The 15,508-nt window shown below is 16.9% G+C and overlaps 1 protein-coding gene across 1 annotated transcript; it reads left to right on the top strand.

The window, feature by feature from the left end:
* Window positions 1-900: 900 nt before the first annotated feature.
* LOC121843876 (tumor protein p63-regulated gene 1-like protein) lies at window positions 901-15,166 on the top strand (the record flags this gene model as incomplete). The annotated part of the gene is made up of 12 exons (XM_042313738.1): window positions 901-906; window positions 1,002-1,006; window positions 1,133-1,178; window positions 1,265-1,270; window positions 1,391-1,394; window positions 1,514-1,519; window positions 1,638-1,642; window positions 1,762-1,767; window positions 1,888-1,893; window positions 2,014-2,020; window positions 2,107-2,258; window positions 14,495-15,166. Coding segments are annotated over 12 exons (444 nt in total), but the record flags the coding sequence as incomplete, so codon positions are not given.
* Window positions 15,167-15,508: the final 342 nt, after the last annotated feature.

Genomic DNA, 15,508 nt, shown 5'->3' with positions numbered 1-15,508 from the left:
TACATACATACAGGTTACATACAGGTTACATACATACATGTTACATACATACAGGTTACATACAGGTTACATACAGGTTACATACATACATGTTACATACATACAGGTTACATACATACAGGTTACATACATACAGGTTACATACATACAGGTTACATACATACAGGTTACATTACATACATACAGGTTACATACATACAGGTTACATACATACAGGTTACATACATACAGGTTACATACATACAGGTTACATACATACAGGTTACATACAGGTTACATACATACAGGTTACATACATACAGGTTACATACATACAGGTTACATACATTACAGGTTACATACATACAGGTTACATACATACAGGTTACATTACATACATACAGGTTACATACATACAGGTTACATACATACAGGTTACATACATACAGGTTACATACATACAGGTTACATACATACAGGTTACATACATACAGGTTACATACAGGTTACATACATACAGGTTACATACATACAGGTTACATACATACAGGTTACATACATACAGGTTACATACATACAGGTTACATACATACAGGTTACATACATACAGGTTACATACATACAGGTTACATACATACAGGTTCCATCGGCAGTTTACTGTTAGTTGATTATTTGTGTTGAATGGTTCTGTTGTTCCTTCAAGGCTCTCACTCTGTGTGTTTTCAGGGACAGGTGTGACTGTCATTCTGTTCCTCTGTGTGTTTTACAGGTTACATACATACAGGTGTGACTCTCATTCTGTTCCTCTGTGTGTTTTCAGGACATACATACAGTGTGACTGTCATTCTACATTCCTCTGTGTGTTTTTCAGGAGATACATACAGGTGTGACTGTCATTCTGTTCCTCTGTGTGTTTTTCAGGGGAGGGTGTGACTCTCATTCTGTTCCTCTGTGTGTTTTCAGTTCCTCTGTGTGTTTTCAGGAGAGTGTGACTCTCATTCTGTTCCTCTGTGTTTTTTCAGGAGAGGTGTGACTCTCATTCTGTTCCTCTGTGTGTTTTCAGGAGAGTGTGACTCTCATTCTGTTCCTCTGTGTGTTTTCAGGGAGAGGTTCCTCTGTGTGACTCTCATTCTGTTCCTCTGTGTGTTTTCAGGAGAGGTGTGACTCTCATTCTGTTCCTCTGTGTGTTTTCAGGAGAGGTGTGACTCTCATTCTGTTCCTCTGTGTGTTTCAGGTGTGTTTTCAGAGGGTGTGACTCTCATTCTGTTCCTCTGTGTGTTTTCAGGAGAGGGTGTGACTCTCATTCTGTTCCTCTGTGTGTTTTCAGGAGAGGTGTGACTCTCATTCTGTTCCTCTGTGTGTTTTCAGGAGGAGAGTGTGACTCTCATTCTGTTCCTCTGTGTGTTTTCAGGAAGGTGTGACTCTCATTCTGTTCCTCTGTGTGTTTTCAGGAGAGGGTGTGACTCTCATTCTGTTCCTCTGTGTGTTTTCAGGAGAGGTGTGACTCTCATTCTGTTCCTCTGTGTGTTTTCAGGAGAGGGTGTGACTCTCATTCTGTTCCTCTGTGTGTTTTCAGGAGAGGTGTGACTCTCATTCTGTTCCTCTGTGTGTTTTCAGGAGAGGTGTGACTCTCATTCTGTTCCTCTGTGTGTTTTCAGGAGAGGTGTGACTCTCATTCTGTTCCTCTGTGTGTTTTCAGGAGAGGGTGTGACTCTCATTCTGTTCCTCTGTGTGTTTTCAGGAGAGGTGTGACTCTCATTCTGTTCCTCTGTGTGTTTTCAGGAGAGGGTGTGACTCTCATTCTGTTCCTCTGTGTGTTTTCAGGAGAGGGTGTGACTCTCATTCTGTTCCTCTGTGTGTTTTTCAGGAGAGTGTGACTCTCATTCTGTTCCTCTGTGTGTTTTTCAGGAGAGGGTGTGACTCTCATTCTGTTCCTCTGTGTGTTTTCAGGGGAGGGTGTGACTCTCATTCTGTTCCTCTGTGTGTTTTCAGGAGAGGGTGTGACTCTCATTCTGTTCCTCTGTGTGTTTTCAGGAGAGAAGTGTGACTCTCATTCTGTTCCTCTGTGTGTTTTCAGGAGAGAAGGAGAGGGTGTGACTGTCATTCTGTTCCTCTGTGTGTTTTCAGGAGAAGGGGAGGGTGTGCGTGTGTTCTGGGACCGGCTAAGGGAACCCTCGTTCTCGTCTCGGTGGAACCCGTTCGCTACAGACTACCCATTCAGCACCTTTACCTATCACCCTGTCAGGAACATAGACCACAGGTTCACTGCTCTCTGTGAGGTGAGTTTTGTGATATGTACCATCCTGCCACCCTACCATCTTACATCCTGCCACCCTACCATCTTACACCCCTACCATCTTACATCCTGCCACCATGCCATTTGCATCCTGCCGCCCTACCGTCTTACATCCTGCCGTCTTACATCCTGCCGCCTGTATACCTGCAGGTTACCTCCATGCAGGCTGCTACCCTGCCGTCTTGCACGTCCTGCCGCCTGCCGTCTTACGTCCTACATCGCATCTTGCTGCCTGCCGTCCTGCCGCCGTAATCGTCTTGCGTCCTGCCACATGCAGTCCTGCCTCCTGCCGCCCTGCCGTCTTGCGTCCTGCCGCCCTGCCGTCTTGCGTCCTGCCGTCTTGCGTCCTGCCGCCATACCGTCTTGCGTCCTGCCATACCTGCCGTCTTGCGTCCTGCCGTCCTGTTACTGCGTCCTGTATCCTGCCGCCCCTGCCGTCTTACGTCCTGCCGCCCTGCCGTCTTGCGTCCTGCCCTGCCTCTGCCGTCTTGCGTCCTGCCGTCCTGTGCCAAGTCTTGCGTCCTGCCGCCCTGCATCTTGCGTCCTGCCAATCCTGCCTCCCTACCGCCATGCCGTCTTGCATCCTGCCGCCCTGCCGTCTTGCGTCCTGCCGCCCTGCCGTCTTGCGTCCTGCCGCCCTGCCGTCTTGCGTCCTGCCGTCCTGCTATCTGCCGCCATGCCGTCTTACGTTTCTGCCGCCCTGCCGTCTTGCGTCCTGCCCCTGCCGTCTTGCGTTCTGCCGCCTACGTCTTGCGTCCTGCCGTCCTGCCGTCTTACGTCCTGCCGCCCCTGTCTTGCGTCCTGTAAATCATATCTTCCCTGCCTCCTCCCTCCTTTTGGACACTGTTACATACATACATATAATAAAAATAAATATGTTTTCTTGTTACATACATCATTTAAATATGTAAATATATTTAATATAAAAATAGTAAAAATAATACATGTTAAATAGATAATATGTTTAAATAATAAATATGTTTAAAATAATATGTGTTTAAAAAATATGTTTTTATAATAAATAATAAATAAAATTTTTAAATAATAATGTTTAAATGTCATTTTTTCCTCTATATGTTTAAATAAATATGTAAATAAATATGTTTATAAATATGTAAATAAATATGTTTTAAATAAATATGTAAAAATAAATATTAAATAATATTTAAATAAATATAAATAATGTGTTTTAATAAAAAATAATATGTTTAAATAATAAAAATAATAAATAATATGTAAATAATATGTTTAAATAATAATAAATAATCTCAATCTGTTTAAAATAATAAATATTTAAATAATAATTAAATAATAATAATAAAAAATAAATATGTTTAAATAAAAATATGTAAATAATATTAAAAATTGAAATAAATATGTAAATAAAAAAATATGTTTTAAATAATAATATAAAAAATATATATGTAAATTAATTTAAATAATAAATAATGTTTAAATAATAAAATAATAAATAAAATAAAATATAATAAATAATAATTTCAAATAAATAATAAATAAATATTAAAAATATGTTTTAAATATGTTTTAAATAATATTAAATAAATATTTTAAAAAAAAAATATGTTGATATAAATGTTTAAATAAATATATGTTTAAATAAATAAATAATATGTTTAAATAAAATATATGTTAAATAATAATAAATAATAATATTTTAAATATAATAAAAATAAATAAATAAAATGTTTAAATAATAAGTAAATAAATGTGTTTAAATAATATGTAAATAATATTAAATAAATAAATTTAAATGTTTTAAAAATTAAATATAATTTTAAAATAAATAATATTTTAAATAAATATTTAAAAATATTTAAATAAATATTTTCCTAAATAAATGTCTTTTAATGTTAAATATGTTTAAATAAAATAAATGTTTTAATAAAATATTTTAAAAATATTTTCAATAAATATAATTTCATAAAAATAAATAATAAATATGTAAATATGTTTCATATAAATAATAATATAATTGGCAATAATATGTTTAAAAAAATAAATTCATTTTAAAAATAATAATATGTGTAAATATATAAAGTAAAAATATGTTTAAATAATAAAATATAAATATGTTTTTATTAATAAATATAAATATGTTTCTAAAAATAATTTTAATATGTTTTAAATAAAAAATATGTGTTTAAATATATCATTTTAATAATAAATATTATAAAATATGTTTAAATATATATAATATTAATGTAAATAAATAATAAATATTAAATAAATATGTTTAAATAAAATATTTTAAATAAATATGTTTAAATGTAAATTAAATAAATATGTTTAAATAAATAATTAAATAAATATGTTTTAATGTTTTAAAAATATGTAATAAATAATATGTTTAATATTTTAATAAAAATAAATGTTTTAATATGTTAAATATTTAAATAATGTTTTAATATATGTTTTCCCTAAATAAATAAATCTTAAATATTGTTTTAATTAAATAAATAAATGTTTTAAAATATGTTTAAAATAAATAAATAAATATGTTTTAAATAAATAAATGTTTTAAATAAATTTAAATAATATTTTAAAATAAATAATAAATAATAATGTATTAAATAAATATGTTTAAATAATATCTTTAATAAATAGTATTTTTAAAAATATAATCATGTTCAAATAAATATGTTATAAATAATAAATAATATGTTTAAATAAATAAATGTTTTAAATAATAAAAAATGTTCCTTTTATAAAATGTTTAAATAAAAATGTTTCTCTGTTTAAATAAATAAAAAAATAATGGTAAAAATAAATATGTTAAATATTTTAAAAAATCTAGTAAAATGTTTTTATAATGTTTAAAAAATCTTCTATGTGTTTAAAAAAAAATAATTTAAAAAATAATTTAAATAATGTAATTAAATAAATAATGTTTAAATAATATGTATAAAAATATGTAAATGTTTAAAATGTTTAAAATCTTTAAAATTTCCTATCTTATAATATGTTTTATAATAAAAATTAAATATAAATATGTATCATTAAATAATAAAATAATGTAAAAATAATAAAATGTTTTTAATATTTAAATAATATGTTATAAATAAATAAATATGTTTAAATATGTTTAAATGTATTTTAAATAAATAATTTAAATAAAAATATTTAAAATTAAATAATATGTAATAATGTAAAAAATTAAAATAATATGTAAATAAATAAAAATAAATATGTAAATAAATATGTTTTAATTTAATATGTTAAATAATAATAAAAAATGTGTATAAATAAATATGTTTAAATAATATGTTAATATGTTTTAATGTTTTAAATAAATAATGTTTCAAATCATTTCCCTGTTTAAAAATATGTAAAAATTAAATATGTTTAAATATGTATAAATAAATGTTTAAAATGTCTAATAAATAAATAAATAATAATAATAAATTTAAATATTAAATGTTTAAAATAAATTCATATTTAAATAAAATATAAAAATAATAAATTTCAATGTAATAAATAAATGTCTTCCTATTTGTTTAATAAATAATAAATAAATATGTTTAAATAATAAATATTTTAAATGTAAATAAATATTTCAAATATGTTCAAAAATATTAAATGTTCATAATATAAAATAATAATAATGTTAAAATAATAATAATAAATAAATAATAAAAATATTTAAATAAATATTTAAATAAATAAATATTCATAATAAATGTTTAAAAATAAATGTCTAAATGTTTAATATGTTTAATAAATGTAAATAAATATTTTAAAAATAAATATGTTTAAATATAATTTAAATAAATATTTTAAATAATGTTTAAAAATGTTTTAATCTTCATAAATAAATAAATGTTTTAAATAAATAATAATATGTTTAAAAATAAATAAATAAATATGTTTATGTTTAAATATGTTTAAAAATAAAAAAAATATGTTTAAATGTAAAAATAAATATGTTTAAATAAAAAATATTAAATAAATAATTAAATTTAAATAAATAAATAATTTTTAAAAAAATATATTTAAATAATGTTTCCCTAAATTTAAAAATAAATGTTTCTTTATGTAATAAAATGTCATAATTTTTAATAATTTTAATAAATAATAAATATTTAATGTAATTAAATAATAAAATAATCTAAATAAATATTTAATATAAATAATAAATATGTTTAAAAATAATAATGTTTTATATAAAAATATATGTTTAAAAAATAATATAAATAAATAAATAATATGTTTAAATTTTTTAAAAAAATAAATAATAATTCTATAATAAATCATTAAAATAAATAATAAATAAATATGTTTTAAAAAATAAAATATTAAAATAATAAATATTTTTAAATAAAAAAAATAAATATGTTTAAAATAAAATCTGTAAATAAATATGTTTAAATAAATAATAAATAAATAAATATTTAAATATAAATAAATTTTTAAATATGTTTTAAAATAATGTAAATAATATAATAAATAAATAATAATAAATATGTTTAATAATAAATATAATAAATAAATGTTTAAATAAATAAATAAATAATTTAAAAATAATATATCATTTAATAAATAAATAATAAATAAATAATATTTAATATGTCATTTAAAAAATAATAAAAATAATATGTTTTAAAATTTAAATATGTTTAAATAATAAATAAATATGTTTAAATAATAATAAAAAATAATAAATGTTTAAATATTTAATAAATATTTAAATAATAAATTAAATATGTTTAATAAATAATAATGTTTGTTTTAATGTTTAAATAATAAATTTTTATAATAAAAATAAATATTTTAAATAAATAAATATGTTTAAAATATGTCTCATAATAAATCATGTTTTAAATAAATATGTTTAAAATAATAATAAATAATAATAAATAAATAATAAATAATGTTTAATAATATAATAAATAATAATAAATAAATAAATAAATAAATAAAATAATAAATAAATTTAAATATATTTAAATAAATATGTAAATAAATATGTTTAATAAATATAAATAAATATAAATAAATAATATATTTAAATAAATAAATAATGTTTAAATAATAAATATGTAAATATGTTTAAAAAATATGTTTAAATAATATGTTTAAATAATAAATTTAAATAAATAAAAAAATGTATGTTTAAATAAATAAATATGTTTAAATATCAATAAATATTAAATAAATAATATTTAAAATAATAAAAATATTTTAAAAATATGTTTTTATATATAAAAATAAATTTTCAAATAAAATAAAAAATAATGTGTTTAAAATAAAATATGTTTAAATATAAATAATATTTAAATATGTTAAATTTAAATATAAATAAATGTTCATAATATTTAATATAATAATATATAAATAAATAATAATTTTTAATAATAAAATAATAAAAATAAATAATATTTTAAATAATATGTTTAAAAATTTATGTTTAAATATTCTGTTTTAAATAATATATATGTTTAATAATCATCTTTTAATAAATATATAAAAATAATAAATATGTTTCAAATATTTAATATTAAAAATAATATGTTTAAAATAAATAAATATTTTTCATCTAAATATGTTTAAATAAATAATGTTCTTTAAATATTTATATAATAAATAATAAATATTTTAAATAAAATAAATAAATATTTTTCAATAATAAAATAATAAATATTTTAAATATAAAAATAATCATATGTTTAAATAAATAAAAATATGTAAATATCATAAATATATGTTTAAAAAATATTTTTAAAATAAAATATAAATAATATTTTAAATAAATAAATAAATAAATAATATGTTTTAAAAAAAAATAATAAAATATAAATAAATATTAAAAATAATAATAATAAATTATGTTAAATATGTTTTTAAAAATATAAAATAAATAAATAAATTAAATAAATAAATATTTATAAATAATAATAAATATTTTCATTAAATAATCTTTTTAAATAATAAATAATTTTTTAAATAAATATCCTAAATAAATAAATAATTTAAATAATAAATATTCATAAATAATATTTTAAAATATGTTTAAATATGTTTAATAATTAAATAAAATATGTTTCAAATAAATTTAAATAATAAATTTAAATAAATTTTAATATAATTTTAAATATGTTTAAATAAATTCAAATAAATATTCCTATGTTTATTTAAATAAATTTAAATAATTTTAATAATATGTTCATAAAATATGTTTTAAAATGTATTTTTAAATAAATAATAAAAATTTTTAATAAATTAAATAATAAATAAATATTTTAAATAAATAAATAAATAATTTTAAATATATTTATAAATAATTTAAATATAATAAAAATGTTTAAAAATAAATTTAAATATTTAAATATGTTTAAAAAATAAATAATAATATGTTAAAAAAATATGTAAATAAATATGTTTTAATAAATAAATATAAATATGTATGTTTTCTAATATATAAATAATAAATAATAAATATGTTTTAAATAAATATAAAAATAATAAAAATATAATATAATAAATAATAAATATTTTTAAATAAATTTTAAAAATAATAAATATGTAATTTAATAATAAATAAATAATGTTTAAATAATAAAAAAAAAATAAATATAAATATGTTTAAATAAATATGTTAAATAAAATAAATAATAAATAATAATATTAAATAAATAATATAAATAAATATGTTTTTAAAAAATATTTTTTAAAAAAATAATAAATAATAAATAATATGTAAATAAAAATATATTAAAAATATAAAAAATAAATAATAATAAATATAAATAAAAATATGTATGTAATATGTATAAAATATGTTTAAAAATAAAAATATATTAAATAAAATAAATATGTTTAAATAAATATGTTTTAAATAATAATATTTTAAATAAATAATTTAAATATAAAAAATAAATATTTTAAAATAAAAATATAATTAAATAATAAATATTTTAAATATTAAATAATATGTTTAAATATAATTTAAATAAATATGTTTAAATATGTTTAAATAAATAAATAAATATTTTAAATAATGTTTTATGTTTCTAAATATTTTTAAATAATTATTAAAATATGTTTAATGTAAATAATAAATAATAAAAATAATAAATAATTAATATAAATAATATGTTTAAATAATAAATAATATTTTAAATATGTTTAAATAATAATATGTTTAAAATAAATAAATATGTTTAATAATATTTAAATATGTTTAATATTTAAATAATAAATAATGTTTTTTAATAAATTTAAAAATATGTTTTAATAAATATGTTTTAAATAATAATATTATGTTTAAATAATAAAATAAAAATATGTTTTAATAATAAATATATAAATAAAATATGTTTTAAAAATATTTTAAAAATAATATTTTAAAATATGTAAATAATTAAATAATAAATAATGTTTTAAATAAAATAAATAATATTTTAAATAATAAATAAATATGTTTAAATAATAAATATATTAAATATGTAAATAATAATAAATAATGTTTTAAATATGTTTTAATATGTTTTTTATAATAAATATTTATAATAAATATGTTTTAATAATATGTTTAAAAAAATAATTTAAATAAATATAAATAATAAATAAATAAAAAATTTTAAAAATATGTTTAAATAAATAATTTAATAAATATAATAAATATGTTTAAATATAAATAAATAATATCATAAATAAAAATAATATGTTTAAAATATTTTTAAATATTTAAATATATGTTTAAAATAATATAAAATAATGTTTTATGTTTAATAAAATATGTATTTCCTAAATTTAATAATAAAAATAAATAAATATGTTTTTAATATATAAATAAATATGTTTAAATAAATAATAAAAATATGTTTAATATATTTTTAATAAATAAATAAATAATATGTTAATAAATATTTTTAAATATCTAATATATGTAAAAATAAATGTTTAAATATCTTTAATATTTTTAATATTTAAAAATATGTTTCATTTTAAATAATATATCCTATCTTTAAATAATCTTTTAAATAATAATAAATAATATTTTAAATATATAAATAAATATGTTTAAAAATATTAAATGTGTAAAAATAAATAATTTTGTAAATAATATTATATGTTTTAAATATGTTTATTTATCCTAATTTAAAAATAATGTTTAAAATAAAATATGTTTCTATGTTATAAAAATAATATGTATGTTTAATTTCATAATAAATAATAAAATATTTAATAAATATGTAAAAATAAATATATTAAATAAATATGTGTTTAAATATATATAAAATATGTAAATATATAAAAAATAAAAATATAAAAATTAATATTTAAATAAATATAAAATAATAAATATGTTTAAATAATAATATAAATAATAAATATGTTTAAATAAATTTATGTTAAATATTAATAAATATGTTTTAATAAATATGTTTATAAATAATAATATATTTAATAAATAAATAAATATAAATATGTTTTGTAAATATGTTTTTTAAATATGTTTAAATAAATAAAATAATGTTTCCATAATAATATTTTAATATGTTAATAAAAATTTTTAAATAATATGTTTAATATAATAAATATATTATATAAATAAATAATATATGTATTTAAATAATAAATATTTTTAAATAAATATGTTTAAAAATAATATATTTGTAATATCTTATATTAAATAATATTTTTTTAAAATAAATAAATATGTTTAAAAATATCTAAATAAATAATGTTATAAATAATTTCAAAATAAATAATAAATATATTTTAAATATGTTTAAATATATTTAATATGTTTAAAATAAATAATAAAAATGTTTTTAAAAAATAATTAAATATAAATTTAAATATTTATAAATAAATATTTATAATAAAAAATAAAATAAATAATATAAATAATTTAAATAATTTAAATATTTTAAAAAATATATTTAAATAAAAATATGTAAATAAAATTTAAATAATAAATTTTTAAATATGTTTCAATATAATAAAAAAAAAATAAATTTAAATAATATAAATAAATAAAAATAATATGTTTAATTCATTTAAATAAATAAAATAAAATAAATATTTTTAAATAATAAATAAATAATTTTAAATATGTTTAAATAATATTAAAAATGTTTTAATAAAAATAATAAATAATTTTAAATATAATAAATAATAAATAAATAAATATGTTTAAATAAAAATAAATAATAAATATGTTTAAATAATAATAAATATGTTTAAAAATATGTTAAATAATAAATAAAATAAATAATAAATATTTAAAAAAATAATATTAAATAATTAATAAATAAATATGTTTAAATATGTTTAATAAATATGTTTAAATAATGTTAAATATGTTTAAAAAATAATAAATAAATAAATATGTTTAATAAATAATAAATATGTTTATAAATATAAATATTTAATAATAAATAAATATTTAAATATTTAAAAAATAAATATCCTTTTTAAAAATATTTTTAAAAATATGTTTTTAAAAATATGTTTTAAAATTAATATGTTTAAATAATATTTAAATAAATGTTTAAAATGTAAATTAATAAAAAAATATGTTTTAAATAATAATAAATATTAAATTTAAATATTTAATAAATATTTTAATAAATAATATGTTTTAAATAAAATAATGTTTAATAATAAATATGTTTTAAAATATAAATTTAATAAAATAATATGTTTAAAAAATATTTATAAATAAATATGTTTAAATAATAAATATGTAAATAAATATGTTTAATAATATGTTTTAATAAATATGTTTAAATATTTTTATCATAATGTAAAATAAATATATTAAATATGTTTAAATAAATAATATAAATAATATATAATAAATAATAATAAATATGTTTAAATATGTTTAAAAATAAATATGTTTAAATAAATAAAAAAAATATTTTTAAATAATATATAAATAAATAAATATGTATATAAATTTTAATAAATATGTAAATAATAAATATGTTTAAATAAATTTAAATAAAAATATAATAAAAATATGTTTGATAATATTTTAAAAAATAAATGTTTAATAAATAATATTTAAATATTTTTTAAATATATTAAATAATAATAAATATTTTAAAAATATTTAAATAAATATTTTAAATAAATTTAAAAATAAAAAATATGTTTAAATATATGTTAAAATAATAATATTAAATAATAAATATGTAAATAATAAAATATAAATAAATATAAAATATGTTTAAATAAAAAATAAATATATATGTTTAAAAATATAAATAATATTTAATATATGTAATAAATAATAATAATAAATAAATATATATAAATAAATATCTTTAAATATATTTTAAATAAATTCATAATAATTAAATAATTAAATATGTTCCTAATAAATAATAAAAAAAAAAATATGTTTAATAATAATATTTAAAAATATGTTAAATATCATTTTAAATAAATTTAAATAATAATAAATAAATATTTAAAAAAATATTTAAATCATTAAATATGTTTTAAATAATTTAATAATAAATAAATCAATAAATAAATAAATATAATTTAATAAATATGTTTTAAATATAAATAAATAATATGTTTTAATATTTAAATAAAATATTTCAAAATAATTTAAATATGTTTAAATAAATAATAAATAATATGTTTAAATATGTTTAAAATAATAAATTAATTTAAAAAAATAATAAATAAATATGTTTAAATAAATAATTAAATAAATTAAAATATATTAAATAATTTATGTCATTTAAATAAATAAATATGTTTAAATATATGTTTAAATAAATATGTTTAAATAATAATAATAAAAAATATGTTTAAATAATCCTCTAAATAATTTATGTAAATCATCTAAATAATATTTTAAATAATTTTTTCTAATAAATAATAAATATTTTAAATATCTCTTTAAATAAATCTCCCTAAATATTTTTTAAAAATAATCTCTATTTAAATCTCTATATAAATCAATCTCTTTTTAAATAATTTAAATATGTTTAAATATTTTAAATATCCCTTTTTAAATAATAATCATAAATAAATTTATGTAAATAATAATAAATAAATATGTTTAAAATATTTCATTCATCAATATCATATAAATATATTTTATCTCTAATGTAATAATAATTTAAATAATAAAAAATAAATTTAAAAATAATAAATATGTCAAATAAATAAATATATAAATAAATATATTTATGTATAAATATGTTTGAAATAAAATATCATTTAATAAAATATAAATATAAATAATAAATAAATAATTCCAATATAAAAATATGTTTTAAATAATCTGTTTAAATATGTTCATATAATTAAATATGTGTTTTAAATAATCATTTAATAATTAAATAAATATGTTTAAATATGTTTCTCTCATCTCTAAATATATTTAAATAAAAATAATTTAAATAATAATATTTTTAATTTAAATATTTTAAATATGTTATGTCATTTAAATAAATAATGTTTAATAAATAATATTTTTTAATAAATGTTTTAAATAATATATATGTTTAAAATATGTTTAATAATTTAAATATATGTTAAATATGGTGTTTAAAATATATGTAAATAAATATATTAAATATGTTTAAATAAATATGCTGAAAATATATTTCATATATAAATAAATTTAATAAAATAAATAATATGTTTTAAATATGTAATATAAATATTAAATAATTTAATTAAATAATATGTTAAATAATATTAAATATGTTTAATAAATATTAAATATGTAAAAAATATGTTTAAATGTTTAAATAAAAAATATGTTTAAATATATTATAATAAATGTTTAAATTAATAATGTTTAAATATAAATAAAAATAAAATGTTTAAATAATAATAAATAATAATAAATGTTTTAATAATAATGTTTAATATTTAAATAAATGTTTAATATAATTAAATAATGTAATAAATGTTTAAAAAAATAATATGTTTAAATATGTTTTAAAAATAAATAAATATGTGTTAATAAATATAGTAAAATATATGTGTTTGATTAAAAAATGTTTAATCTAATTTTTAAATAAATATGTTTAGGTTTTCAAATTAATGTTTAAATAATTTTAAATATCATGTTTAAATAATAATATGTCTGTTCAAATAAATTAAAAATATGTAAATATCTACCTCTCTCTTCCCTTTGTCTCTTCCTCTATCTCTCCCTCCTCCTCTCTCTCCCTCCTCTCTTCCTCTCTCTCCTCTCTCTCTACCTCCCTTTCTCAGATCCAGAGTTTCCGTGAGATGCTGATGGAGTCAGCCCAGAAGGCCCACCTAAAGATGCCCGTCCCTGGCAAGGCCAACGGGGTCCTGGTGCTGAACCAGCCCCTGCTCATCGAGGCCTACGTGGGTCTCATGTCCTATATCGGTAACCAGAACAAACTGGGGTACAGTCTGGCACGGGGAAACATTGGGTTTTAATCTAGGATTTCGACTTTGTGCTTTTCAATGTACAATACTACTTCATTACTTAACCCTATTTTACAGTTGTGGCCGAGTTACAGATTTGAAGTAATATTGTAAAAAAAATTGTATACATCAGGTTTTAAAAGCTCTAGTGAGACATTTTTAAATATACATTTGTACTTGATATGCTTCTGAACACTTTGTTTACATTTATTTTGTCAGATTTACAGATTTGAAGTAGTATTGTCTATTTGTATTTAATAGTTCACAACAAGGAAGTGTTTTTACTCTCATTTCAAATGTGCTTTAGAGGTGATTTGTTGGTTGGTTTTCTTGGCTTGTTCAACTAAAGTCTGTCTAAAATTGAAACGTATGTAGTTCTCTATCATTAGGATTACCTACAGGACTAAGGGATAGTCTACTGTAATTTCATACTCAAATTACCATGCCAAATTGTTCCTGCCGTCACAGTCAATAAAGATTTCACATTACCATCCGACTGTACAGCGCTGATTTACAATCCTCTAACTGAGTCACTTAATGTACAAACAGACATTTCACCAGGCTCCCGAGTGGCGCCAGCGGTCTGAGGCACTGCATCTCGGTGCTAGAGGCGTAACTACATACCCTGGTTCAATTCCTGTATCACAACCTGCCGTGATTGGGAGTCCCAGTGTCGTCTGGGTTTGGTTGGTGTAGGCCGTCATTGTAAAGTAACGTCATGAGTGGTGATTATGGTGCATTGTTTAGCTAGCTACATGTCTTTAACAAAAGACTCCACGATGCAAACATTTCGGGTGTGTTCGTAAATTCAGTCTGGCTGTCCGATTTCAG

This window comes from Oncorhynchus tshawytscha, unplaced genomic scaffold, assembly GCF_018296145.1.
Source record: "Oncorhynchus tshawytscha isolate Ot180627B unplaced genomic scaffold, Otsh_v2.0 Un_contig_15290_pilon_pilon, whole genome shotgun sequence".
NCBI classification, from domain to species: domain Eukaryota; kingdom Metazoa; phylum Chordata; class Actinopteri; order Salmoniformes; family Salmonidae; genus Oncorhynchus; species Oncorhynchus tshawytscha.
Note: the sequence above shows the minus strand (reverse complement) of the source record. Positions and strands in the feature narration are given on the sequence as shown.